General features: G+C 46.7%; 1 protein-coding gene across 3 annotated transcripts; it reads right to left on the bottom strand.

The window, feature by feature from the left end:
* Positions 1 to 1281: 1281 nt before the first annotated feature.
* Positions 1282 to 20093, bottom strand: RNPS1 (RNA binding protein with serine rich domain 1). Of its 3 annotated transcripts, none has more exons than XM_034784092.1 (8): positions 19985 to 20093; positions 16916 to 17107; positions 16451 to 16606; positions 15927 to 16118; positions 10010 to 10112; positions 8891 to 9044; positions 8145 to 8286; positions 1282 to 2544 (listed from the first exon to the last, which is right to left on the bottom strand). In XM_034784092.1, the coding sequence occupies exons 2-8, from the start codon at positions 16984 to 16986 to the stop codon at positions 2439 to 2441; spliced, it is 924 nt and encodes a 307-aa protein (XP_034639983.1). In that variant the 5' UTR covers positions 16987 to 17107; positions 19985 to 20093; the 3' UTR covers positions 1282 to 2438. The 3 variants fall into 3 exon arrangements, with proteins under 3 accessions (XP_034639983.1, XP_034639984.1, XP_034639985.1); XM_034784093.1 differs by lacking the exon at positions 19985 to 20093 and adding an exon at positions 19865 to 19974; XM_034784094.1 differs by lacking the exon at positions 16916 to 17107.
* Between the last annotated feature and the right edge of the window lie 7426 nt (positions 20094 to 27519).

Here is a 27519-nt window from a genome sequence, read left to right as displayed (position 1 = left end):
GTGGGAAGAGCCAGCGGGATCTCGGGGCACAGTGCAAGCGGAGCAGGCTGGGATCCCTTCGGACCATGGGCCCAACTCCATGGCAACATTGTAAACCTGCACTGCCTCCACATACTCACTATTCACCCCACCTGAGGGTCTCCCCCACCCAGCTCCTACCCTGTGGTGTCTCCCAACCAAAGCCAAGTCCCAAGAGCTTACAGCGGCGCTACTAGGAGGCTCGGTCAAGGAATGTCACAGCACGTGGGCTGGGGGTGGGAGGGGCTGATCTTGGGCCCAGGACTGGAAAAGGCAAAGATGTAATAAGCAACATGCAGACTAGGCCAGAATGGGCCCCTGGGATTTCTTTATCCCTAGCAAGCAACTCTGCTATGGGGGGCAGTACCCATAGAGGAAACATGTTCTGGCCAGAGGCTGTATGTGTACGTGCCTTATGCGGACAGGTTGTATTAGCTGGGCTATATCATGTCTACCTTGTGATCTGGATTGGCAGCTGCACGCTTAGGCCTGTTGTCACTTGGTCAGGGCTGCAGGGAGTTCTTGGATTTCCATCTCCTAGCTGCAAAGGAGATATTCTGTTGCCTGTTGCTGCCTCTTTACACTGCTCTTCTTCCTGGGCTCCTGTTCCACACCACTGTGCCTCTTAATGCAGCACCTTGGAGCAGGCTGTCACCCAGCATCAGGTGTATTTGACTCCCTCCCACATTTGCCTAGGGCAGTTAGTGGAATGTGACAACATACAGAATGACTGTCCATCATACTTTTTTTTTTTTGCTTATTTTTTTGCAAATTTAGGTTTTTACTGAATGGCACTGGCTTGTCAGCTCTGTTGATCTTTAGTCACAAAAAGCCCTCCACTACTGCCCCAGTGGCTGTCTCTCACTGCTGTCTTGGCAGGATGCAAAGGGAAGAGATTAGAATTCCAAGTGATTCCTTCATCAACTGAGAACAGTATGGGTCTCACTACAGACTCTGACCCATAGTAGCAGAAATTCAGGAGTGGCATCAGCCTCCTTTGAAACTGTACCAGAGGGCATGCCACATGGGTACTAACTATGCTGGGAGGAATCTCTGATCAAGCCTTCCAAACTGTAGCTGAAGCAGCAGGGGAGTAGAAGGGAAGAAAAATGCAGTTCAGGCTGCACTTGCTTTATTTTTACTGTGTGCATGCACTGGCCTCATGCCACAATCACTGTTCTCTAGCTCAAATTAATTCCATTACTGTTCCTCTTGATCAGCCAGCTGCCATTGCCAGTAACATGAAGCTCACCATTTCCAGGCTTAAATGGAAAAGATTTTATCTTAACATTTAAAAGAAAAAAAGGAGCTGTTCTAGTTGCTTCCTCTATACACAATGTACAGGTGAGGCCAATAGTCTACAGGGAAGGAACTAATTAATATTCTTTAATCTTAACCCTATTGGTTTATTCAATATGGTCATTCTACACAAATACAAACACAACCTGCTTAAGATGCTACAAAGTTAGACACACACACAAAAAAAATCAAACTTTGTAGATTGACTGTACAACAGATGGTAAAATTACTTGCCTTTTGCAAGATTACCCAAATTAATCCAAGCAGCATCAATCTCAAACCTCTCCCTTTTCATTGCGGTAAAGTGGGGTTTTGATACTTTGTTGACAGTTTGTATTGTGTTTTCTAAAGGTGGAAACATTTACACCATTTGGTAGAGGGTTGTGTGAAATCTGTACCAAAACCCTTCAGGAAGGGCAAGGGGATCCCTAAAGAGTGCAGTTACAAAAACAGTCCTTCGATTCCTGGCCTGTTTCTAATATGCAGTAGATGACATACAGGGGGACTGGCCAAAAACCATCATCTTTAATGTCATGCAAGTCTGCAGTACTCTGCCTCTTTGTGCAAACAGAAGTTTATGATCTCACTATTCGGGGCATGGGAGCAGAATGACAAACTGAGTATTTAAGTTTGAGGCAGATTTCTGTGTTTGGGTACCACCAGGTCTGAAGGTCTGCACTGGTGCCTTGAGATGGACATAGCTGCCACCACCACCTTCTCTTAGTAGTAGCCAGCCTTATGATTCCCCAAATAGGTCAGTACTTAGTTTTTTCTGCATGGCATGCTAAGCCTTTGGAATTCATGAAGCAGCAGCCTGCTGATTAGAGGAGCAGAGGCTATCTCATCTTTCCTACTGGTAGCTTGTCCAGAAAACAATATACCACATTTGCAGCCTTCAACCCAAAGCCCCGTTTAAAGCATTTAGGTTCAATGCTTTGAATCTAGAAGCTGCAAGGCACAGATTACCTACTGGCCAGGAAACCCCTCCTCTTAGTTTCCCTTCACTGCCAGGTTTCGATTTCTCTCACTTCCCCTTACCCAGGCCCATTATAAAAAAGGTACAATATTTAGTCTGGTGGGTTTTAAGTTAAAAAATAAAAAGCTGTCCAGTCTTTTTCGCTTTATCGTGAAGAATTTGAGCTGGAGCGGCTACGATGACGTCTTCGGCCTGGAGATCTGGATCTTGACCGTCGGCGAACAGGGGACCTGCGTCTTGGAGATCTGGACCTGCCCAAGAAAGGAGAAAAGCTTCATTAGGAGACAAGGACAACAGGTTTAAATTATTTTACACACATCTAGCACCTTTTATCCAGAAGGATCCCAAAACATTTTATACAAAGAGCTCTAGTGAAATGTAGCCATCTCTGGGGTGGAAGGAGGCAGCTCAACAGCACACAACTCAGCAAGGGAATATTTTGACCAAGGATACCATGGCAAGCCACCAGAGAACAAACTGGACCTTGGGCTTTTAAATTCTCACCTGAAAGACCTTGCACCACTCAAGTAAAGAGCACTATACTCTTTATTTCACAGAAAAAACATACTGTTAGCATACTGCAACTTCAGAGAGTTTTCTCCCTTAAACAGAAAGGGGATCAGAGCCTGGACTACAAACAGAAGCCAATAATCTTAACTGACTCTGTAGGACCTATATATGCATCTAATGGGAAGCACAAAACAAGATATCATGAACTTAAAGTCAAGAAAAAAAATGGTTACCTGCCTTTCATAACTATTGTTGAGATGTGTTGCTCATTTCCATTCTGTATCAGATGTGTGCGCGCCACATGCATGGAGATTTCCCCCCCCTGTGGTACCTGTAGGGCCAGTTCTAGCACACCCTAGAGCCTATGCTCATGAGCCAGTAGTATAAGGGGCACCATTGGCCCTGCACCCCTTCCAGTTCCTTCTTGCTGTCAACTCTGACGGCAGGATAAGAGGGCGAGTCATGGAATGGACATGAACAACATCTCGAAGAACAGTTACAAAAGGTAGGCAACCATTTTTTCTTCGAGTGCTTGCTCATGTCCATTCCATGTCAGGTGAATCACGCAGTGTCCTTGGAGGTGGGCTGGGAGTTCACAGGCGTGCCAACAGCAACACAGCTCTCCCAAAACTGGCGTCGTCTCTGGCCTATTGGGTGTTTGCGTAATGGGACGTGAATGTGTGGATCAACTACCATGTTGCAGCCCTGCAGATGTCCTGGATCAGTATTTGCGCCAGGAAGGCTTGTGCTCTTGGTAGAATGGGCTTTCACAATGGCCAGAGGCAGGACTTTCACTTGCTCATTGCATACCCGGATACAGACCGTAATCTGGGATGAGATCCACTGGGAGGACACCAGGAGACCTTTCATTCTATCCACAACTGCGACAAACAGCTGTGTTGATCTGCAGAAGGGGCTCATCTGATCAACATAGAAGACTAAGGCCCTTCTCACACCCAGAGAGCGTAGGCATCTTTCCTCCTCTGACTTATGCGGTTTTGGGAAGAAGGCCAGCAGAAAAATGGCTTGGTTGACGTGGAACTGCAATACCATCTTGGGTAGAAAGGCTAGGTGGAGACGCATTGGACCTTATCTTTAAAGAACAGTGTAAGGAGGCCCCGAGGTTAAGGCTTGAAGCTCTGAAACTCTCCTGGCCAAAGTGATTGCCACCAGGAAAAGTGACCTTCCGTGAGAGGAGCAGCAAGAAGCAGGATGCCAAGGACTTGAATGGCCAAGAACCTAGGCCGTCCGACCATAACCATAGAAAGGAATCAGAGATCCTTTATTTGACCAAGCCTAGAGCAAAAGTGGTAACATTTCTTGTTCTGTGCAGAGGCGAACAGGTCCACCTGGGGAGTCCCCCACCTCTGGAAGATGATGCTGGTGACCTGCGAGTGGAGAGATCACTCGTGGTAAGAGGAGAATGACCGGCTGAGGTGATCTGCCAACACATTCCACTCTCTGGGGAAACGTGACACCACCAGGTGAATGGAGTGCTTCACAAAGAAATCCCAGAGCCTGAGGGCTTTCTGACGGAGGACCTTGGAGTGTCCCCCTCTGTTTGTCGATATAAAACATTGACACTTTTTCCATCAGTACTTGCACACCTCTCTGCCTGAGGCCTGGCCAGGCATATTGCCCTGAATTTCTTCACATTTATGTGTAATGACAGCTCATCCCTTGACCAGAGACCTTGGGTCCTGAGGCTGCTGAGGTGGGCCCCTCACCCCAGGTCCGACACATCTGATACCAGCATGATTGAGGGCCACGGGCAGTGTTCCCTCTAATTTTTCCCACGCATGTGCGGAATGAATGTTATGTGCACCAATATGGAGGTGATGTGTTACACATCACCTCCATATTGGTGCACATAACACATCACCTCCATATTGGTGCACATAACAAAATTCATGTGGTCGGGGTGGGGCCGAGGAATTTGGAGTGTGGGACAGGGGCTCAGGGCTGGGGCACAGGATTGGGGTGCGGTGGGGGAGAGCTCCAGGCTGGGGCCAGGGATGAAGGGCTCAGGGCTGGGGCAGAGGGTTGGTGTGCAGGGGATTGCGGGCTCCAGCTGGGGGTGCAAGCTCTGGGGTGGAGCCGGGATGAGGAGTTTGGGGTGCAGGCTGCCCAGGGGCTACAGCAGGGAGAGAGGACCTCTCCCCCTCCCCCACAGTGTTCTGCAGCACCATCTGGGCTAGAGGGGGCAGGGGGAGAGGCACCTCTCCCTGCCACAGCAGTTCCGTGCTGGGGGAGAGGCACGCGCCATGAGCCCCTGCTGCATGGCTGTGCATCTTAGAAGGAACTTAGGCCATGGGGACTCTAAGGGTACTCCAGATAGAACCAATCTAACCACCATGTCAGGGAAACTAGGACTGACACAGGAATGGTGAGAATAGAGTCAAGATGCTGCCTGCTCAGTAAGTAGACCAACACGAGCCACATCTGTAGCTCTCTGAGGTACAGTCGAGCATGCCCCACCACGTAGTTACATGCCGCCATGTGGCCTAGTAAACATAGGAACACCGGGCAGTCGTCAGCAGGCGCACTGACACTCAGGTGATTAAGTCCGACATGGCTTTGAACCTGGCCTCGGCAGGAATTCCCTGGCCTGAGATGTCGAGTACAGCTCCTATAAATTCTGATCTTTGCACTGGGCCCAATGTTGATTTCTCCTTGTTTATTAGGAGGCCCAGCACTCTGCAAGTCACTTGTACCGAGATGCTGTGTTGGACTTAATCCCTTGAGAAGCCTTTTATCAGCTAGTCGTCAAGGTATGGGTGATTTGTATACCTCGGCACCTGAGGTGGGCCGTGATTACTGCCATACGCTTCGTGAAGACTTGCTGGGCTGCCAAGAGGCCAAAGGCAAGTGGTGTAAACTGGTAATGTCCATGGCCCACCATGAACCTGAGGAAGCACCTGTGTCCCCGAAAGATGGAGATATGGAAGTATGTGTCCTTCAAATTGAGGGCAGTGTACCAGTCCCCTGGATCTAGCGAGGGAATGATGGAGGCCAGAGAAACCATGCAGAACCTCAGTTTCTTGAGATACTCGTTGAGGCAACGCAGGTCTAGGATAGGCCTCAGGCCCCTTTTCGCCTTGGGAATCTAGAGATAGCGGAAGTAGAATCCTTTCCCTCAGTTCTGGAGGAACTACCTCCACAGCCCCTGCCTGTAGGGCTTGCATCTCCTAGACAAGAAGTTGCTCATGAGAAGGGTCCTTGAAGAAGGACAGGGAAGGGGGCATACCGAAGCAAGGGAGAATACTGTTCCAGCAACTGTCACTGGCGATAAGTAGGAACTCAAAGGGCACAGGATCGGTGGCACCCCTTATACTGGTGCAGGAGCATGGGCCTCCAGAGGGTGCTAGAGCCAACTCTATAGCTACCACTAGGAGAAAAATCTCCGGCAATGATGTATACGGCACATGCACACCTGACATGGACTGAATATGAGCAAGCACTCGAAATAAGAAGAAAGGTTTTAGTGAATCCTAAGAATAAAAATCCTAAGTGTTGGTAAGTGAATAATCAGACATTCCAAAACGTAGCTGTGCTTGGAGCGCAGAATGACTGCACATCTCAGCGGGCATCTCTTATCCACCCCTTAAACATCATGTTTTGTAGACCACTTCCTATAGAGTTCCAGTCCTCCTTGTTATATACAGTGGATAGAAGGATATATACAGTGAGGGACCATTTAGGGAAGAAAGTTAGTCTAACTTTAGATCCTAAGTGCACTAAGGGGCTTCCAGCATGTTGGAAAGAAATAGAGAGAAGAATGAAGTCCAACTCAAATTAATCATACATCAGATTCTCCTTATTCTGCCAAGTAGGTCTTTGCTGCCACAGCCAAGACAACACAGAAAGCTGACTTTTAGATGCAGGGAAAGGGTTTGCAGATCACTCCAGGAATCCCACCTCTAAAGAAACTGATAGTCACACTCTAAGTTTGGTCAACACTGTAGTCAAAAGTGTAATAGCCACACCAGGTTTAAACAGAACATGGGTTGAAACCATATTGTCAATGTAGTTTTAATAGGGCCCAAGAGGGTTACAAAAATCAGATGAACTAAACTGGTACAATAGAACCTCAGGATTTATAAACACCTCGGGACTGGAGGTTGTTCGTAACTCTGAAATGTTCGTAACTCTGAACAAAACTTTTGAAAGAATCAAAAGTTTACAAAATGAACTTAATACAGCTTTGAAATTTTACTATGAAGAAGAAAAATGCTGCTTTCCCTTTATTTTTTTAGAAGAAGTTTACTTTTAAACACAGTACTGTACTGGCGCTTTTTTTCGTCTCTGCTGCTGCCTGATTGTATACTTCCAGTTCCAAATGAGGTGTGTGGTTGACTGGTCAGTTTGTAATTCTGGTGTTCATAACTCTGAGGTTCTACTGTACAAAGATTAAGGAAGGACAGAGATTAAATGAAGGAGGGAAAATACAAGAGCTAACATCTGAAGGATATTAATAAGCAGAGTTTGGTGGCTGATGGATATACTGTAGATCTTACATCATGTCAACTCAACTATTAAGTTTCAGAATGTTCATCTGTATCAGCAAAAACAACAAGGAGTCCTTGTGGCACCTTAGAGACTAAAATTTATTTGGGCATAAGCTTTCGTGGGCTAGAACCCACTTTATCTGATGCATGAAGTGAAAAATACAGAAGCACATGCATGAAGTGGGTTCTAGCCCACAAAAGCTTATGCCCAAATAAATTTGTTAGTCTCTAAGGTGCCACAAGGTCTCCTCATTGTTTCAGCTATTAGGTTATGTCTACAATACAGCTGCATAGTTACCACGCACTTCAAGGTAGACACAAGTGGTTTTTCCAGCAATGTAGGTAGTCCACTTCTCCGAGAAGTGGTAGCTAGGTCAACAGAAGAGTTCTTCTGTCAGCCTAGCTGTGTCTACACTGGGAGTTAGGTCGACATAGCTACATCACACAAGGCATGACATTTTTCACAGCCCTGAGTGATATAGCTAGGTCAATCTAAGTTTTAGGCCCTAGTATGTAAGGAAATAGGTGTCTCAAAAACTTCAGAAGCTGTTCTGAGCAGGGCCCAGTAAAGATCACCAATCATGTCCCATAGTGGTAACAGCAGCTTCTAACAGATCTTTAAGAGTTTGTGTTTACTAAACCAGGAGTGAAGATGATTAGTCTCCAGGTTTAATAGGTCACTGATACGGTTTGCTGAAATCAAGCCCAGGGAGGCAAAGTTACCAATGATGAAATCTGTGCCGGAGAGAAGATGCTTGGTGCCAATAATTAAACATTACCACACCCCTGTTTAGCTTACACGCTTCTACGGGACTTCATAAAATATGGCTCACCTTCTCCTCATGCGAGGTGGTGACCTACGCCACATTGGTGGTGGCGGCAGCATCCTCCTTGGTGGGCTAAAGCGCCTGGGAGGTGGCCTAGGTCGAGGTGCCAATACAGCTGTAGCAGTGATCTCCTGACCATCAATCTGTCCTGTTTACAGTTAAAAAGACAAAGAATAAGCTAAAAATTTCCAGCATCAGTGTGCTACACACAGCACTATCGCACCCCTACTACAGACTTCCATCCTCACACGGTTGCTGCTTTGGTACATTTGGAGCATTCATGATCTAGTGGTTACAGCAAGAAATCACGAGGCCTAGGGTCTCTCCCCAACTTTGCCACTGACTCACCGTCTCACCCTGAGCAAATCATTTAGGCAGTCAACTTAAAAATCACTTCTGCCTAAAACCCACAAAAGGTTTAGAACCTACTATTCTGACCAGCAACAGTTCAGATGACAGAGTTGGGGGTTTTTGGATCATCCGACTTTGTGCGACAGTACTTTATGTAAGGTCAGTTTAGCTGTTTCCCCTGTATGGTTGGTTTCGCTGCTTGTAAGAGTCTGTCACCCAGCAAGAGAGCAGAGAAAGATTGGGGGGAGGGGGAGAATGAAGAAAGTGGTATTGTAAAACCACAAAAGTTGGTAGGACAACTCAGGGGCAATGATCCTTTTAACTCATTTGTATCAACCCTCATATCCTCCATGGGTTTCTATTAGTCCTGCTGGTTTCTTTGTACAACATCTGGTACATACCTCCATCCATATGCTTCAGTGCCTTTTCAGCATCATCTGGATTCTCAAACTCCACATAGGCATAACCCTTGGAGAGATGTGGATTTAACCTGTCAACTGGCATGTCAATCATTTTAATCTTCCCATAAGTGGAAAATATTTCCATGATGTGATCCTAGAGAAAAATAGTGATTATTAAGGACAGTGCCAATTCCCACTACCATGTGGTATTGATAGAGAATGCTAAATTGGAGGCATACCCAATACAAGATCAAAAACCAATACCAACATCAAGGAAGACCAATCTTATTAACTGGATATGGATACAGTTTAAATTCCCACCAGCTCTCTATTGCTACCTATTCAGTTTCTTCCTCGGAATTCCCAAATCCTAGACAAATGTATACTGACTACCCTCCTCAAAAAAGGCCAGAGGATCTAGGCTGTGGTAAACTTTTCAGGAGCGAAAGAATGAATGAAATCATGAAGTTTATGTGGGAAATGGCAAGGAGAGGGGCTGTCTGAGGTCAAATGCTCAAGGCGAAAGATGTGTTTTCTCTCTTTAACATTTAGAATCATTTATATAGCATCATATAGTTACATGTTCCCTCTACGAAGGCCTCGCGCCTCACCAGAACAATTATCTGGCAAGGAGGACTGAACTGAGCACCACTCCTGCAGATCAACCGCCGACATTCTCAGCAGGCCTACAGTTGTAAATTTTTCAACAAAGGGGTCAGCTCCTCTTCATCTTCCAACCAAGACAAATGTAAGTTACATAACACCCTGCGAGAGAACCAGGAAACCAAGTACAGGGTTTAAATCTAAGTCCCCTGCTTGATAACACAGGGCACTTGATCTGGGACATGGCATACAGGTCTTTTGAGAACCATACTCTGCCATGGATTAATTGCTCTTGGCTTGAGCCAAGTATGCTATGATCAGGTGCCACGCAGGTTTCCCCACAGACAGGTCTGCTAATGCACCTCAACCTTGCATATGGATAATGTAAGAACTTCCAACACAGTGACACCTGATTGCAACCTAGTAATAAACTGTTTCTGAAGATACTATTTAAAAAACTCAAATCACTCTCCCAAAGATGTGAAAGTTCAAGGATAAAGAAGGGCGGGCCATTACCTTGGTCACATTTCTGGTGAGTCTCCCAACATGCACTTTGGTAGGTCTGGGCGATGGACTCCGTCTCTTCCGCTCTTTTTCATCTCTCTTGGGTGGCTTAGACCTGAGTTGAATATTACCGAACTATCAAATCTCCTGGTAACATACAAGCCAATCCCCATAACTAAGGCTACATTTTAGTCAAGTCATGGACAGGTCACAGACAGTAAACAAAAATTCATACCCCGTGACCGGTCCATGACTTTTACTATATACCCCTAACTAAAACTTGGGCTGAGGGGGATGCAGGTGCTCTGGGGGGTGCCGTGGCACACAGCCCGGGCCCCCTGCTGATGTTTCATGAATCCATGACTTCTGTGATGGACTTGCAGCCTTACCCCATAACACATAAAGGTGACTTGCAAAGGATCTTTTTGAATTGGACTTGTATCTTGTTTTGCTTCTTTATAATAAATAAGGGTCTGAAAATCTGCAGGAGTGGAGAGTTTAAGGATATTTCTGAATTAAAAAGCAAGCAAAAACCTTTTAATGTCAAATCTATTTTTCTCTGATTTTGCTGGAGGAACTCTTGGGATCTAGAGCATGTGTACCATGAGTTCTCATACATTAACTGAAGAGGGGCTAGGGTCTTGCTGGGTTCATAGCCAAACCTAGTAACCACTTCCATCAGCACAGGTTTGGTTTTGGCAGCTTTCTGGCTATGGACATGTTATTAGGATGGAAGACCAATGAATTATGAAGCAAGCGTACCAAGGAATGTTCCTACATAGCACGTTGGACTGTTGTTGCCAAAAGCTTAAGATAAGATTGCTGGTGATGGACATAAACCGAATATCCAGGCAGACCCCCTTAAAGACCTAGCTAGAAATTGATCCAAGTGGCACTCAATAACAGATGCATTTAAATACTTTAAAAAAAAAATAAAAATGTTTTGCTATTGCTCAGCTTTCAGTTTCTTGACTCGTGATCCCAAATGCACTAGGTTCATTAGTCAAAGTCTGCCAGGGTAGAGAAAATTTAAATCTTTTTTTTTTTTTTTTTTTTTTTACGTTTAAACAAAACAAAAAAAGCAGATAAACTTTTGGAAACAATACTTCAGACCCTCTATGCTGGGGCGGGCAAACTTTTTGGCTTGAGGGCCACATCGCATTTCCAAAATTGCATGGAGGGCCGGTTAGCGGAGGCTGTGCCTCCCCAAACAGCCAGGCGTGGCCCGGCCCCGCCCCCATCCCACCCCTCCTGCTTCTTGCCCCCTGACGGCCCCCCTGGGACTCCTGCCCCATCCAACCCCCCCGTTCCCTGTCCCCAGAACCTCTGCCCATGACTGTCCCCGCCACCCCATCCAACCCCCCCTCTCATTCCTGACTGCCCCCCCAGGACCCCTACTCCCATTCAACCCCCCTGTTCCCTGCCCTCTGACCGCCCCAATCCCTATATACACCCCCGCCCCCTGACCACCACCTTGAACTCCCCTGCCCTCTATCCAACCCCTCCTGCTCCCTGCCCCCTTACTGCGCTGCCTGGAGCGCCGGTGACTGGCGGCGCTACAGCCACGCTGCCCAGAGCGCCAGGACAGGCAGCCATGCCACCTGGCTGGAGCCAGCCATGCCACCGCACAGCGCAGATCACCGGGTCAGGCCGGGCTCTGCAGCTGCACTGCCCCAGGAGCTCACAGCCCCGTCGCCCAGAGCATTGCGCTGGCGGCGGAGCGAGCTGAGGCTGTGGGAGAGGGGCCGGGGCTAGCCTCCCGGGGCAGGAGCTCACAGGCTGGGCAGGAGGATCCCGCGGCCATAGTTTGCCCACCTCTGCTCTATGTACATCACAAATAAATGAAGGGGCACTGTAACAGGGTGCTGGCTAAGGAACCTGAGCCAGGCCTCTGTCACACCAGCTCCAATCAAAAAAGAAGAATTCGAGCTGGCTGAGTAAGCCCAGGCCTGAGTGGCAGATGGGGATCAGCTGCCGGCCTCTTTAGCCAGGGGCTATATAAAGGCCTGCAGGAAGGAAGCCAAAGTAGGAGAAAGAAAGGGAGGAGCCAGAGAGTTAGAGGGAGCTCTTCTCTGCTGGCTGCAGGAGTCAGCAGTTCCTGGGGCTGTGAGACTGAAACTGTTTGTAGCTAAAAGGTGATGGGAAAGTAAACTGTAAATAAAGAGCATGGGTGATTGCACCAACGCAGAGGTCTCTGGCTGGTTTATGGGTGCAGCAGGGGCAGAAGCCAGAGAGGTTCAGCTGCACCCCTGTTACCAGGACCAGTGCAACCCATTAGGCGACCTAGGCGGTCGCCTAGGGCACTAGCATTTGGGGGGCGGCATTTCGGGTCCTTCAGCAGTGGCCACCGGATCTTCAGCCATCCCAGTTGTTGTCAGCATTTAGGCGGAGGGAGCTGGGGCAGTGGGGTGCGGGGAAGGCCGCCTGCAGCAAGTAATGGGGGGGCGGCACGCAGGGGAACTGCTCCCCGCCCCAGCTCACCTCTGCGCCGTCTCCTCCCCGAGCACGCCGTCGCTGCTCCACTTCTCCCGCCTCCCAGGCTTGTGGTGCCAAACAGCTGTTTGGCGCCGCAAGCCTGGGAGGGAGAGAAGCAGAGCGGGGTGGTGTGCTCAGGGGAGGAGGTGGAGCAGAGGCCATCCCGGTTGTTGTCAGCATTTAGGCGGAGGGAGCTGGGGCAGTGGGGCGCGGGGAGGGCCGCCTGCAGCAAGTAATGGGGGGGCGGCACGCAGGGGAACTGCTCCCCGCCCCAGCTCACTTCTCCTCCACCTCCTCCCCTGAGCACGCCACCCCGCTCTGCTTCTCTCCCTCCCAGGCTTGCGGCGCCAAACAGCTGTTTGGCACCACATGCCTGGGAGGCGGGAGAAGTGGAGCAGCGACGGCGTGCTCGGGGAGGAGACGGAGCAGAGGTGAGCTGGAGCAGGGAGCTGCCGCATGGCGACCCAGGCCGGGAGGAGCTGTCGTGGGGCGGCCCTCAGGGTGGAGGGGGAGAGCTGCCGTGGGAGAGGGGGCGCGCGCCTTAGTGCAGAGAGCTGCCACAGGGCTCTGGGGGGGGGGGGGGGGGCGCAAGTTTCACCTAGGGCGTGAAACATCCTTGCACCCTCCCTGCCCGTTACAGGCACAAAGCCAATTATATTGGGGGGGGGAGAAAAGGGGCATTTATCTTGGTCTGCCAATGAAACCCCTTCACAATAATCATTTTCACATAATTTTAGCAGCTATCCCAGACAGGTTTAGGTTAATACAGACATACCATTTGAAAACTGAGTTTTCAAGCTTTCAGATACCAACCAATGGATCTTATCTGTTTTCCCATCTGTTAAATGGGGATATTACCTCACAAGGGCATATTGGTGAAGACTGTTTATAGTGCTTTGAAGTGGTAAAGTTGTATGCAAGTACTAAGTATTATTAACTAACTGCTCAAATTGGTGGCTGCCAAGAGAAAGAATCACACTATAGGGGTTGCATAAAGGGGGTGGGAGAAGCTAAGGCATGGGAATAAGAGCCCATCTATACTAAGAATATTTTAGAAAAGTTTCACAGCATTGCTAATGGGAACCCTAGTGTAGACGAGTTGTGGTTTAGTCTGCAGACGAGAAGAATGAAGGGGGATTTAATAGCTGCTTTCAACTACCTGAAAGGGGGTTCCAAAGAGGATGGATCTAGATTGTTTTCAGTGGTACCAGATGACAGAACAAGGAGTAATGGTCTCAAGTTACAGTGGGGGAGGTTTAGGTTGGATATTAGGAAAAACTTTTTCACTAGGAGGGTGGTGAAGCACTGGAATGCGTTACCTAGGGAGGTGGTGGAATCTCCTTCCTTAGAGGTTTTTAAGGTCAGGTTTGACAAAGCCCTGGCTGGGATGATTTAGTTGGGAATTGGTCCTGCTTTGAGCAGGGGGTTGGACTAGACTACCAACCCTGGTAGTCTATGATTCTATGGTTGCTGACACTATATTGGTCAGAGTAACCTCCAGCAGAGTTAAGAGGACAGTACTGAAAATTATGTTTGCAACTGAAATCCCAATGATACTATGGCTCCTAGCATTGCTAACATCAGTTTAGTTAATGGGGGAAAATTCTCCTAAATTTCCCTAGCATAGACAGAGCCTAAGAGACAGCAGGCTATTATTCTTTACCCCTTCGAAGTCAAAGAACAGTGAGAGATGCAGGAGGTGACATGGGCACAGTAAACAGGCAAATTATAGATCTAGCAATTCAGAGCTCTCTGATTTCTGCTCTCTAGAGAGGGACCCTGGTGCCATGTGATTATGCAATCATTTAAATTGCTGCGTATTTGTGGAATTTTTTTTAATTGGTACATAATTGTACTCCAAATTAAAGCTTTGGATTTTTTTTTTTTTTTTGGAAACAGTTGCTAAAAATCACTTCACATTGTGAAGTGAATGTAAATTGATGCTGTAGAAATGTGTGCCTAAATCTGGAAGGGGGGAGGAGAGAAAAAACCACCACACACACAGCTTGAAGATAAAAGTTCCCAATTATTTCACTGGAATGTTGGCGCTGAAGTCTGACAAATTAAAATGTCAACAGTAGCTATTTCTGCTAAAATGCTCACTAGTGAAATATCAGGCTAATAAATCTATCATTTTTAGAGGTACTGGCAGGGTGTAGCTGGACTACTTGCTATCAAGTCAAATCTCATCTTACCCCCAGAATTTAAAGTGAAGAGAGTAGGGGAAAAGATGCAACCCCTGTCTGTCTACCAGCAAAAGCTGCAACTGCATCCTGGATAGCAAAACTCAGAACACCTCCCACAGCCTTTCTGGTCATCAAAAGCCTAACCCATCCCCCTAACCTGTTGATGTGGAAAGCCAGTTATTTCCACATCAACAATTACTCACTGTCAGTATAAAGATCTGAAACATGCTGAAAATTACTTATATCCCAATCCTGCAAACACTTACACACACACACGATTAACTTAGCTATTATAATTACTACCATTTGCAGGATCAAAGCCATAGACTGTAAGCACGTTAAGCGGGAATCATAACTTTTGATACATGCACATACAATGTCTAACACAATGGGAACCTAATCCCTGTTTGGAACCTTTTGTACTATAACAATACAAATAAACTCTGATGGTGGCCTAAGGAAAACATCAATAAACCACCAAAAAGCATACTGCACCGATTACAATAGACTGAGTGGGAGAAGCAGAGTACCTGACATACACAAGGGCTTTGTTACAGACCCCAAACTTTCATACTTTTAAGATTTGTTTTCAGCCCTTCCTAACCTCCATATCTAGGAGAGTAAATGAAACATTGTACCTGTATAGCACCTTTGTGGGGGAGAAAAATCAAACTGTTTCCAAACAACTGTCCAGTACAGACACTTCTTTTTTGGGGAGAACAGTTCTGTACTCAGAAGGAACTGGACTAGACAACTTATGATTTTGTGACTATACTCACAGCACCAGTTTCATGTTATACCCAAAGTGAAGAATTCTAGAGAAACAAAGAAGCAGATTCTACTCAGTTCAATTTCTACCTTAAAGAAAAACCATGATTCATTGCAATTTTTCCACCAGTTTCAATCGGCTACAAGTCCCAGATTATGCAGATAAATAGTCTGATATGCCCCACCTTCTGTAGATCCCAAATAATCAGGCATGGATACATTTTAGATATGTGATTGTGTGTGTGTGGTATATGTGAGAGTCAGTTATGAATTAATGAGATCTTTAAACTCCTTCCTGAAGAACATGTAGTTAGGTTACAAGTGCAGGTGGCATCCATGCTCAAGCAATAGCTAGATTGTATCTCTGGGATATGAATAAAGCAGACTAACCAAAAAAATAAATAAATAAACAAACAGATTACTTCTCTGTTCACAAGCCTACACCCTCCATGGCAACTTCCCAACCACCTGATAATTTTTACTGGATGAATCAAACTCACTTGGAGCGGGAACGTCTCCTGTTGTCATGTCTACGTCGAGATGGGCTTGGGGATCCAGAGGAACTGCTGGAACTGGAGCTACGAGAGGTGCTGGAGCTCCCAGAGCGGCTTGATGCAGAGGAGGAACTGGACCCACTGCTGGAACCAGTGCTGGAGCTGGACCCTGAACTGGAAGTGGAGCTGGAGCGGGACCTTTGGGGGGGGGGGGGGGGGGGGGGGGGGAAGAGTGCAGAATACACAGGGGAAAGGATAGCTGAATATCGTCTCCAGGTAAGTACAAGACAAGAATCGGTGGTTAAAGTGATGAGAGCTCAACCTCACAGCTAACATTATTTCAGCCAAGGGAGAGACTGCACTCTATGCAAAGCATACTCATTGATAAAGCAAGAGTCACTTTTTAGCAACACAATCTCCCAAGGAGTCTTCTAATATGGGGAACCACAAAGCAGATTTGTAGCATTTGAACAGGAGCATAACTCACCACTATTTGGGCTATCACTGGGATGCAGAGAAACTCTAGTTACCTGGTACTGCTGCTACCACTGGAAGCACTGCGCCTTTTGCGCGTTTTGTCCCGACCACGATCCTTTTCGCTTGATTCCTTGGTGGACACTTTGTCCTTGGATCTGTCCTTGGATTTGTCTTCAGTCCGATCTTTGCGCTTGGTTGGAGAGGGAGCCCTTTAAGAAGAAAAGGTCAAAAGAAATTATTTCACTTTAAACAAAACACTGAACTTTAAAGCCAACTTAGAATAACCATTATTGCAGAGCTAGAACACTAAGATTTTTAATTTTTTTTTTTTTAAAACAGATCACAAAAGTTCATGCTACAGAGAAACTTTAAAGAAGAAAGTCAAAGTTGTAATTTAAGAAAATTCTCATTGTGAGAAGAGAGATACATTTCCAATTCCACATTCTCACTGGAAACACCCTAGTATCCTACATGTCCCCAATGGGGATAAGCCTAGAAAATTCAGACAGAATTATTACCTAGTGCTGGATTTTTTATTATTTTCTTTGAATCCTAGCAAACTCTTCTTTTTCATTCCTGAAAACTCCATTTTCCCTTCTGAGGCGTCCCAAGCAGCACTGGATGGGCCTCACTTATCTCAAATCTCACTTCTAACTCCTTGATTCTGAGAAACGATCCCTAATCGAGTGCAATAAACTCCAAAGAGCGGCCTAGTGACAAGATAAAAGGGTTTAGAAACAAGAAATAAACGTATTGGCAAAAACAACAAACCTACTTTTCAATAAAGGCAGCAGGAGGTGGGGGTCAGCTAATGAGGTATTGACAATTTCATATTGTACACACAGTAGTTACTCACATTGTTACATTGCTATTAGAGCCAAACACCTGTGCCTGCTCACACAGAGTTACACACTATCCATCTTGCTGAAGACTTGACATGGATGCCTCAAGGTGTCAGCTGACATTTTTATAGGAGTACAAAGGGTACAAATTAGCAAGCCGAGATGTATGGCAGACAGGGAAAACATGGATTTTCCACGAGTTTTCCTCTGCCAGGTGCATGAGTGTTGCCTAACCTGCCTTGTGACAGCCATCCACCCCTCAGAGGACTAAGCACTGCTTCCTCTAGAGCCAATTGCTGCCACAACATATGTTGGTTAGCAAAGGGGTGTTTCCCAAAAGCTGCATAGGGCACTCTGTCTCCCTACTTTCAGTGGATGCAAGCTGCCTCCATTGCTCTGCCAACCTTGGAAGCAAGGCACTGAGCTGAGGAACCAGTCTGATGCACAGTTGTAACTGCAAAAGTGCATGTTCGAATCTCTCTTGGTGGAAGGCTTACATGGGGCTCAGATTTCATCCACCCCTACAGATCTCTTTGTACTCTTGATACAAATAAAGGACACAAATCAACACCATTAATTCATATTAAAATACTAGTCATGAGCTGAACCCTAGGTGCAATCCATAAGAGGTCTTTTTATCCCATATGTAATATGGTATCCCAATACATCTTCACGTTTTAACTAAATTGGTGGATTGCTTACCATTTAATAAAGGTGCCAGAGGTATGTGACCAAATAGCCCAGGGGGTCTCAAACTGGGGGTCAGGACCCCTTGGGGAGGGTCATGAGGTTATTACGGGGGGGTCATGAGCCATCAGCCTCCACCCCAAACCCTGCTTTGCCTCCAGCATTTATAATGGTGTTAAATATATAAAAAAGTATTTTTAATTTATAAGGGGGGTGGTCGCACTCAGAGGCTTGCTATGTGAAAGGGGTCCACCAGTACAAAAGTTTGAGAACCACTGTAATAGCCATTAACAGCAATTGTTAGGTTGCTCCTGTTTGGTTTATGCTCACTACAGAGCCAACTTAGTAGTCACCATTATGGTGGTTGTAAGCTGTATACAGTATCTCTATTATCCTAGTCAATTCATTAAGTATTTGGAAGGCGACTGGACATTATTTGCATTTTTAAAAGTGACTATGCACTGCCAGACCCATAAAACAGGATACATAATGCTACTAACAAAAATGAAGCTGGATACTTAGGCACATTACATAAATTAGAGTTTAGAAACATTTGGTAATAAGAATAAACTCCATGTAGTTTTCTGGATTTCATATTGTTTTGTCCTTTGCATCTGCAATTCTCTTATACTGATTTTCTGGGGCTCAACAATTTACCCATTGTCTCCCTCCCCCCCCGCCCCCCCCAGAAATACATGTACCCTCACTTAATAGAACAAATGCTATCTTGCTTATTTACAATCAACAAATTGACTGCAAATGTCTACTTTCTGATGAGTAGAAACTGAAATCTCAGTGAATGAGACAAGACTACATGACTTTCACCCAGTTATCAGTGTATTCAGGCTGAGACTTCGAGGGCAGGGGACTGGACTCGACCTCTCAAGGTCCCTTCCAGTCCTAGAATCTATGAATCCTAGCTAACACTCACTGGAAAATAATTCCATTAGGAACAAGTTATGTATATATCTACAGACAAACGTATACATGCATGGATGGCATTTGCAAGAATATGCTTTTTTCCTACTTATTACCAAGAAAACCTCTCCACTAACAAATGAGTTTTTCTGCAACACCTAATATCTAAATGAAAGACATAAACACAAATCATACAGGATATGTTGGTTTGATACTTTACTCTCTCACTTTTCTTCTCTAAGGAGTAGTGCACTACTGCTCTACTCTCATGAAGTTACATTACAGTGATGGGTGAGGCAAACTCAGCTCTGCCAAAGACTTCCTGTATGAACTTAGCTATTAAGGCAAGTCATTTAGTCTCAGTCTTTCTGTGCCTCCAGGTCTCCATTTCGAAAATGGTGATAACATTTCCTTATAGAAGTGTTACAAGGTTAAATTCATTAGCATACAAGGAGCATTTAACTACTACAGCGATAGAGACCACAGAATTACCCAGATAAATAAATGCCTGTGTTCAGTCTGTATCTCAGTTTGCACAACGTTTTTGGGGGGACATGTACTGCAATCTGCAGTGCCAGATGCACTATGGGTTTGTTAGTGACCACAGAACATGTGCGGCCTTACTATGAACATGGCCACGATGACGGCTGAGAAACAGGGATAGAAAAACACAGCCCCGAAGAGGATCGATAGAGAAGCGGACCCTCCCCCACAACTGCCCCTGCGGTTAGCAGGTGCCACAGAACAGGAGATGTGGAGGGAGAGAGTAGTACTAGAGCATGCGCCCTGTTCCAGAGCGGCCCACCCCGACCCCCAGCTACAGGGGAACGCAGCTTCACCATCCCCGCTGCAAAACCCCAGCGGGGCAGCCTGGCCCAAGAGCAGAGCGAACCCCGAAAGCACGAGGAGGAAGAAATGCCTCTGCGGCCCACCCCTAAACTTCCACGCAGGCTTTCCAAAGGCCCCTCCCCCAGGCTCCATCCTCCAGGACGGGTTAGGTCCCGGCCTTCCCATCCCCACCTGCCATATCCTGCTCCGTAGCTCCAGGCCCCTCCTCTCGGGGTCCGGAGACGATAGCGGGGACCCCCGACACCTCACCCAAGCCGGATGGCACCAGATCCCCAGCCGCCCCCTACTTACATCCTCAGCGCCCGCCACAGCCACCGCTCCCGAGTCCCGACCCCGTCGCGCTTAATAGACGCGGCTCCGCGCAGAGCGGGAAGCGCTCCGGACGGCGCATGCTGATGGCGTCAGCCGCCAACGGAGCAGGGGGATGGGGAAGGCATTTAAAGAGACAAGGCAGATTGGTCCGTGTCCCTCGCTGCTGCTGGCAGCGTGGGCTGTGGCAGGACTCAGTCTGTTCGCGGCACCCTGGATCTAATGGGGGCTGAAGTTACGGCTACCACCGACTGCGCCGTCCTGCGTGGAGAACAGCCTCCCGGCCCCACTCTCTCAAAAGCTCCCCGCAGGGCTCCCACAGTTCACCCGGTTTGTTGTCCCTGCGTATCCACACACATAAAATATCAGGGTTGGAAGGGACCTCAGGAGGTCATCTAGTCCAATCCCTGCTCAAAGCAGGACCAATTCCCAACTAAATCATCCCAGCCAGGGCTTTGTCAAGCCGGGCCTTAAAAACCTCCAAGGAAGGAGATTCCACCACCTCCCTAGGTAAAGCATTCCAGTGCTTCACCACCCACCTAGTGAAATAGTGTTTCCTAATATCCAACCTGGACCTTCCCCACTGCAACTTGAGACCATTGCTCCTTGTTCTGTCATCTGCTACCACTGAGAACAGCCAAGCTCCATCCTCTTTGGAACCCCCCCTCAGGTAGTTGAAAGCAGCTATCAAATCCCCCTCATTCTTCTCTTCTGGAGACTAAACAATCCCAGTTCCCTCAGCCTCTCCTCATAAGTCATGTGCTCCAGACCCCTAATAGTTTTTGTTGCCCTCCGCTGGACTCTTTCCAATATTTCCACATCCTTCTTGTAGTGTGGGGCCCAAAACTGTACACAGTACTCCAGATGAGGCCTCACCAATGTCGAATAAAGGGGAACGAGCATGTTCCTCGATCTGCTGGCAATGCCCCTACTTATACAGCCCAAAATGCCATTAGCCTTCTTGGCAACAAGAGCACACTGTTGACTCATATCAAGCTTCTCGTCCACTGTGACCCCTAGGTCCTTTTCTGCAGAACTGCTACCTAACCATTCGGTCCCTAGTCTGTTGCAGTGCATAGGATTCTTCTATCCTCAGTGCAGGACTCTGCACTTGTCCTTGTTGAACCTCATCAGTTTTTTTTGACCCAATCCTCTAATTTGTCTAGGTCCCTCTGTATCTGATCCCTACCCTCCAGCGTATCTACCACGCCTCCCAGTTTAGTGTCAGCTGCAAACTTGCTGAGAGTGCAGTCCACACCATCCTCCAGATAATTAATAAAGATATTAAACAAAACTGACCCCAGGACTGACCCTTGGGGCACTCCGCTTGAAACCGGCTGCCAACTAGACATGGAGCCATTGATCACTACCCGTTGAGCCTGACGATCTAGCCAGCTTTCTATCCACCTTACAGTCCATTCATCCAGCCCATACTTCTTTAACTTGGCGGCAAGAATACTATGGCAGACCGTATCAAAAGCTTTGCTAAAGTCAAGGAATAACACATCCACTGCTTTCCCCTCATCCACAGAGCCAGTTATCTCATCATAGAAGGCAATTATGATGCAGGCACGACTTCCCCTTGGTGAATCCATGCTGTTGGTGTCACTAGGCATCGCTACCAGGTAACTTGGGAGAGTGGAAGCCCAGAAGTGCCGATGAAGCTCTTCTGCTCTGGGTCTACCTGAACCACAGAACCCCATCTTGTGAACTCTCACCTACTTTCATGCTAATTGCCTTGATGCTGAAGCAGAATATGTAATGGTCAGCTTTTCTAGCAGATGGCTGCAGTTTCACTCACACTAGTAGAAATAGTAAAGATAAAGAAGCAAGGGAAGGGAGGGGTAGTTAGTTTGCAGGCGTCTAAACCCAAGGTCACAGATATGCATAAGACTGGGAAAGTTTTCTCACAAGCTTATGTAGAGCTTATTGTAACTGTTGTCTGAAAGGGAGGGGTAAGGGGGAAAAGCCAGACAAAGAGATGTATGCGAACAGTTTGGAGTATAAAAGGTAAAATTTGTTTGTATTTGTTGCACTTGATTTGAGACATGCTGGTCTCCTAGTGCCATTTCAGATCTCTGAAATAAACTTGGCTTGCTTTTTCCCCTCGGTGTCTTTACTGGTGCCAAGCACACCGGGCAACGAACCACTGTTGTCCCCTCGAGCCCTTTGGGCGGGCAAAATGCTGACTGTTCCTGATCACTTTCTTCTCCTCTAAGTGTTTCATAATTGATTCCTTGAGGACCTGCTCCATAATTTTTCCAGGGACTGAGGTGAGGCTGACTGGCCTGCACTTCCCCGGATCCTCCTCCTTCCCTTTTTTAAAGATGGGCACTACATTAGCCTTTTTCCAGTCATCCGGGACCTCCCCCGATCACCATGAGTTTTCAAAGATGATGACCAATGGCTCCGCAATCACATCCACCAACTCCTTTAGCACCCTCGGATGCAGCGCATCCGGCCCCATGGATTTGTGCTCATCCAGTTTTTCTAAATAGTCCCAAACCACTTCTTTCTCCACGGAGGGCTGGTTACCTCCTCCCCATACTGTGCTGCCCAGTCCAGCAGTCTGGGAGCTGACCTTGTTTGTGAAGACAGAGGCAAAAAAAGCATTGAGTACATTAGCTTTTTTCCACATCCTCTGTCACTAGGTTGCCTCCCTCATTCAGTAAGGGGCCCACACTTTCCTTGACTTTCTTTTTGTTGCTAACATACCTGAAGAAACCCTTCCCATTACTCTTAATATCTCTTGCTAGCTGCAACTCCAAGTGTGATTTGGCCTTCCTGATTTCACTCCTGCATGCCTGAGCAATATTTTTATACTCCTTCCTGGTCATTTGTCCAATCTTCCACTTCTTGTAAGCTTCTTTTTTGCATTTAAGATCAGCAAGAATTTCACTGTTTAGCCAAGCTGGTCGCCTGCCATATTTACTGTTCTTTCTACACATCGGGATGGTTTGTTCCTGCAACCGCAATAAGGATTCTTTAAAATACAGCCAGCTCTCCTGGACCCCTTTGCCCTTCATGTTATTCTCCCAGGGGATCCTGCCCATCTGTTACCTGAGGGAGTCAAAGTCTGCTTTTCTGAAGTCCAGGGTCTGTATTCTGCTGCTCTCCTTTCTTCCTTGTGTCAGGATCCTGAACTCGACCATCTCATGGTCACTGCCTCCCAGGTTCCCATCCACTTTTGCTTCCCCTACTAATTCTTCCCTGTTTGTGAGCAGCAGGTCAAGAAAAGCTCTGCCCCTAGTTGGTTCCTCCAGCACTTGCACCAGGAAATTGTCCCCTACACTTTCCAAAAACTTCCTGGATTTTCTGTGCACCACTGTATCCCTCTCCCAGCAGATATCAGGGTGATTAAAGTCTCCCATGAGAACCAGGGCCTGCGATATAGCAACTTCTGTTAGTTGCTGGAAGAAAGCCTCATCCACCTCATCCCCCTGGTCTGGTGGTCTATAGCAAACTCCGTGTCTGCCCCCCCGGCCCACGCAATCTAACTGCCATCTGCCATAACCCCATGCCAACTTTCTGAGGGAACAAAACCAAACAGTCTTGTACTGTCCCCTCTCTAAGGCCCCGCCTGGCCTACTCCATCTGCCCCCCCCCCCGTCTCCCCCTCCTCCCAGTCACTCGCTCTCCCCCACCCTCACTTACTCGCTCATTTTTACCTGGGTGGGGAGGGTCCCTTGGGTGTTCGGTTGAAAACTGGACACCAGGAAGCCCCACCCAGTATCTTCCAGGGTCTACTCATCCTACACAACAGCACCTGCCATACCCCCCATGTGTGCCTCCCACCCAGCATCTGCCATGGACCGTGCATCCCACCCAACACCACCCAGCATTTTCCAGGTCCCTGCTTGTCCTTTATGATGGCACCAGCATCTGCCATAGCCTCCACGTGTCCCTCCCACCCAGCATCTGCCATAGCCCCCCTGTGCTCCCACCCAGCATCTGCCACAGCCCCTGTCAAGGCTGATTCCCCACTCTGACACTTCAAGTGCAGAAGATGGGGGCCTGCAAGGATTCTAAAAATTAATACTAGCCACTCCAGGCTTGTGTTAAATTCCCAAGGTTACAGCTTTTCTTTGACCTTGGATGGGTAGATGCTGCCACCACCCAAGAGCAAAAACCCCTTTGAGAACACAGGAAGGCATACTTGGGAATTCTTTCCTGTGGGGTACCCTTAAGCCCTTTCACACACCCCCTCCGGGTAAGAGCTGTGAAAGAAAAACAAAGGAAATCAGCTGTTGCCACCAGCTAATTAAACAACATGTGCACAAACCTCTTAGGACACAGAACTCCAATCTTGTTCTTAAAAAAGGTAAATTTTATTTTAAAAAATGTACAGCTGAAAACTCAGGTTATTGATAGATTTAAAAAGAGCAAATACAAAAATTAAGAATCAAGAATAGCTTTCTTGAGGTCCAGCTTAAGGGTTACAAGCAAAACAAAAGCACCTGGTGTTAGCACAGAAGAATCCACAAGCCATAAAGAAATAAAAGAAATAAACCTAATCACGTCTTCCTAGACATTTCCTGATCTACTTACATATCTGGGGTTTTAAATTAGTAGTTTCTAGGTATGATCTGATGATTTTCCATACCTGGCCCAAAACTTCTTACAGCATTGCTGCTCTGTCCCTTCTCTCCAGGACAACAACACAGACGAACAAATGGGAATTTTTTTCCCCCCAATTTTAAAAAGTTCTAGACTTCCCATTGGCTCTTTTGGTCAGGTGCCCACTCCTTTCCTTTTACCTATGCAGGGAGACTTGTTAACCCTTTACAGGTAAAGCAAATAGAAAACAACTACTAAGAGGGATTTTATAGCTAACTGGCTGGCTGGGTGTCCATAAAAGGGAGCTACCCCCCGCCCCCCATTTCATTTAACACAGCATCACATAGCAGCACAGCACCCAGCCACATTTGCCACAGCCCCACATGTCCCAACCAGCATCTTCCATGGCCCTGTGTGTCCCAACAGACACCACGCTGTTTGCCATGGCCCTGTGTGCATTCAGCAGGTTCAATAAGACATATTCCAAAATAAATAGTTACAAGACAGAGTCGGGTTTCTGCCATTCCAAGCAAAGCATCAAAAACATGTTCAAAGCAGGATGTCCCAGTGTTAAAATTATCTAATACTCAGGTTAAAGAAAGAGTTTCTATGCATCTGGGTATAATACTTATCCAAAAGTACAAAGTTTGGTTTTAAAAATCATAAAATACATATCATACATAATTTGCAATATCCTAAATTAAAGTTAATACATTTAATGATACGCTTTAAATATTAGCATTAGGGCTGTCGATTAATCGCAGTTAACTCATATGATTAAGTCAAAAAAATTAATCGCGATTAAAAAAATTAATTGTGATTAATCACAGTTTTAATCACATTGTTAAACAATAGAATATCAATTGAAATTTCTTAAATTTTTTTAATGCTTTTCTACATTTTCAAGTATATTGATTTCAATTACAACACAGAATACAAAGTGTACACTGCTCACTTTAGATTACTATTTTTATTACAAATATTTGCACTGTAAAAATGATAAACAAAAGAAAGTATTTTTCAAATCCTCATTCAAGTACTGTAGTGCAATCTCTTTATCGCGAAAGTGCAACTTACAGATGTAGATTTTTTTGTTTCATAACTGCACTCAAAAACAAAACAATGCAAAACTTTAGAGCCTACAAGTCCACTCAGTCCTATTTCTTGTTCAGCCAATCGCTAAGACAAACAAGTTTGTTTACATTTATGGGAGATAATGCTGTCCTCTTCCAGAGGGACATGCTGGCCACATCCCGAGATCTGCCTGAGGTAAGTGCCACCCAGAGACTGCACTCCTCATCCCCTCCCACGCCCAACCCCCTACCCTGAGCCTCCTCCCACACCCAAACTCCCCCCCAGAGCCCATACCCTGCATCCCCTCCTGCACCCCAACCCCCTGTCCCAGCCCTGAGCCCCCTCCCACACTCTGAACCCCTCAGCCCCAGCCTGGAGCCCCCTCCTGCACCCCAAACCCCTCATCCCTGGTGTGACGGGTTCGGTCAAAAAGACCCCTTGGGACTGTCACCTGATGTTCTGAAATTACCTCTGAGCCCATTTTCCACTGCCAGTTTGGGACTCCAGAACCCTGCCTTGTTGAGCCAGACATGCTAGTCTGCTGCAACACAGACCCAGGTCTGGTCCACACCCCCAAAGCTGCAGACTTTAACCAAAAACTGCTCAGCAAGTCACCTATCTCTAGCACCCAGACCCCAATAGGATCCAAATCCCAAATAAGTCCGTTTTACTCTGTGAATATATATATAAGCTTATACAGGGTAAACTCATAAATTGTCCACCCTCTATAACAATGATAGAGAGGTATGCACAGCTGTTTGTTCCACCAGGTGTTAATCACTTACTCTGGATTTACTAATAAACAAAAGTGATTTTATTAAGAATAAGAAGTAGGATTTAAATGGTTTCATGTAATAAGTTACCAAGCAAAAATAAAACACGCAAGTCTAAGCCTAATGCATTAAGAAACTGAATACAAGTAAATCTTACCCTCAGAGATGTTCCAATAAGCTTCTTTCATAGACTAGACTCCTTCCTAGTCTGGGCCCAATCCTTTCCCCGGTACAGTTCTTGTTAGTTCCAGCTCAGGTGGTAACTAGGGGATTTATCATGACTGGCAGCCCTTTGTTCTGTTCCACCCCTTTTAATATCTTTGGCAAAAGGCAGGAATCCTTTGTCTTTCTGGGTCCCCACCCCTCCTTCTAAATGGAAAAGCACCAGGTTTAAGATGGATTCCAGTTCCAGGTGACATGGTCACATGTCCTGTGAGACCCCAAGCCTCCATTCTTTCTGGCCTGACTCACATGAACACAGGAAGGCTTACAAGTAGACAGAGCCATTTACAATCAATTGTCCTAGTCAATTGGAGCCATCAAGCTTCTAAACCACCATTAATGGCCCACACTTTGCATAATTATAATAGGACTTCAGAGTAATACTTCATATTTCTAACTTCAGATACAAGAATACTACATTCATAAAAATAGGATGAACACACACAGTAGATTATAAGCTTTGTAATGATACCTTACAAGAGACCTTTTGCATAAAGCATATTCCAGTTACATTATAGTCACATTCCAAGCATATTTTCAAAAAGCATATTGTGACGAACTGGGCCTGTTCTCACTGTGGTCTGTGAATGCTGACAGGGGAGTGTGGCTGGGATAGTCTGCATTGGAGGATGGGAGATGGCCCGAGGGCGCATACCTGAATGTGTAACATGAGAACCCAGGAAGGGGTTGAAGGCCAGGTGACTCCTTAGCCCGGGAAACTGAACAAGGGCTGTGGGAGGGGTCGCTGAAAGAGAGTGTGGGAAGCGAGCTGGAGAGATGGCTGGGAGGCAGAGATGGCTCTGACCCCCCAAAGGGGGGTGGGCTGGGATGCCCTGGGACCCCAAGCTGGACCTAACTGAGAGGTATCCTGTTGTCTGTGCCTGCAAGACC

This window comes from Trachemys scripta, chromosome 10 (genome assembly GCF_013100865.1).
Source record: "Trachemys scripta elegans isolate TJP31775 chromosome 10, CAS_Tse_1.0, whole genome shotgun sequence".
NCBI lineage: Eukaryota > Metazoa > Chordata > Testudines > Emydidae > Trachemys > Trachemys scripta.
This window is presented reverse-complemented; position numbering and strand designations above follow the sequence as displayed.

Coding starts and splice junctions, on each gene's coding strand:
- RNPS1 (XM_034784092.1), bottom strand. CDS start 16,986: ATGGAGTTTTCAGGAATGAAAAAGAAGAGTTTGCTAGGATTCAAAGAA. Junction 16,607..16,915: donor AATAAAAAATCCAGCACTAG/GTAATAATTCTG, acceptor TTCTTCTTAAAG/GGCTCCCTCTCCAACCAAGC. Junction 10,113..15,926: donor AGGAGACGTTCCCGCTCCAA/GTGAGTTTGATT, acceptor TATTCAACTCAG/GTCTAAGCCACCCAAGAGAG.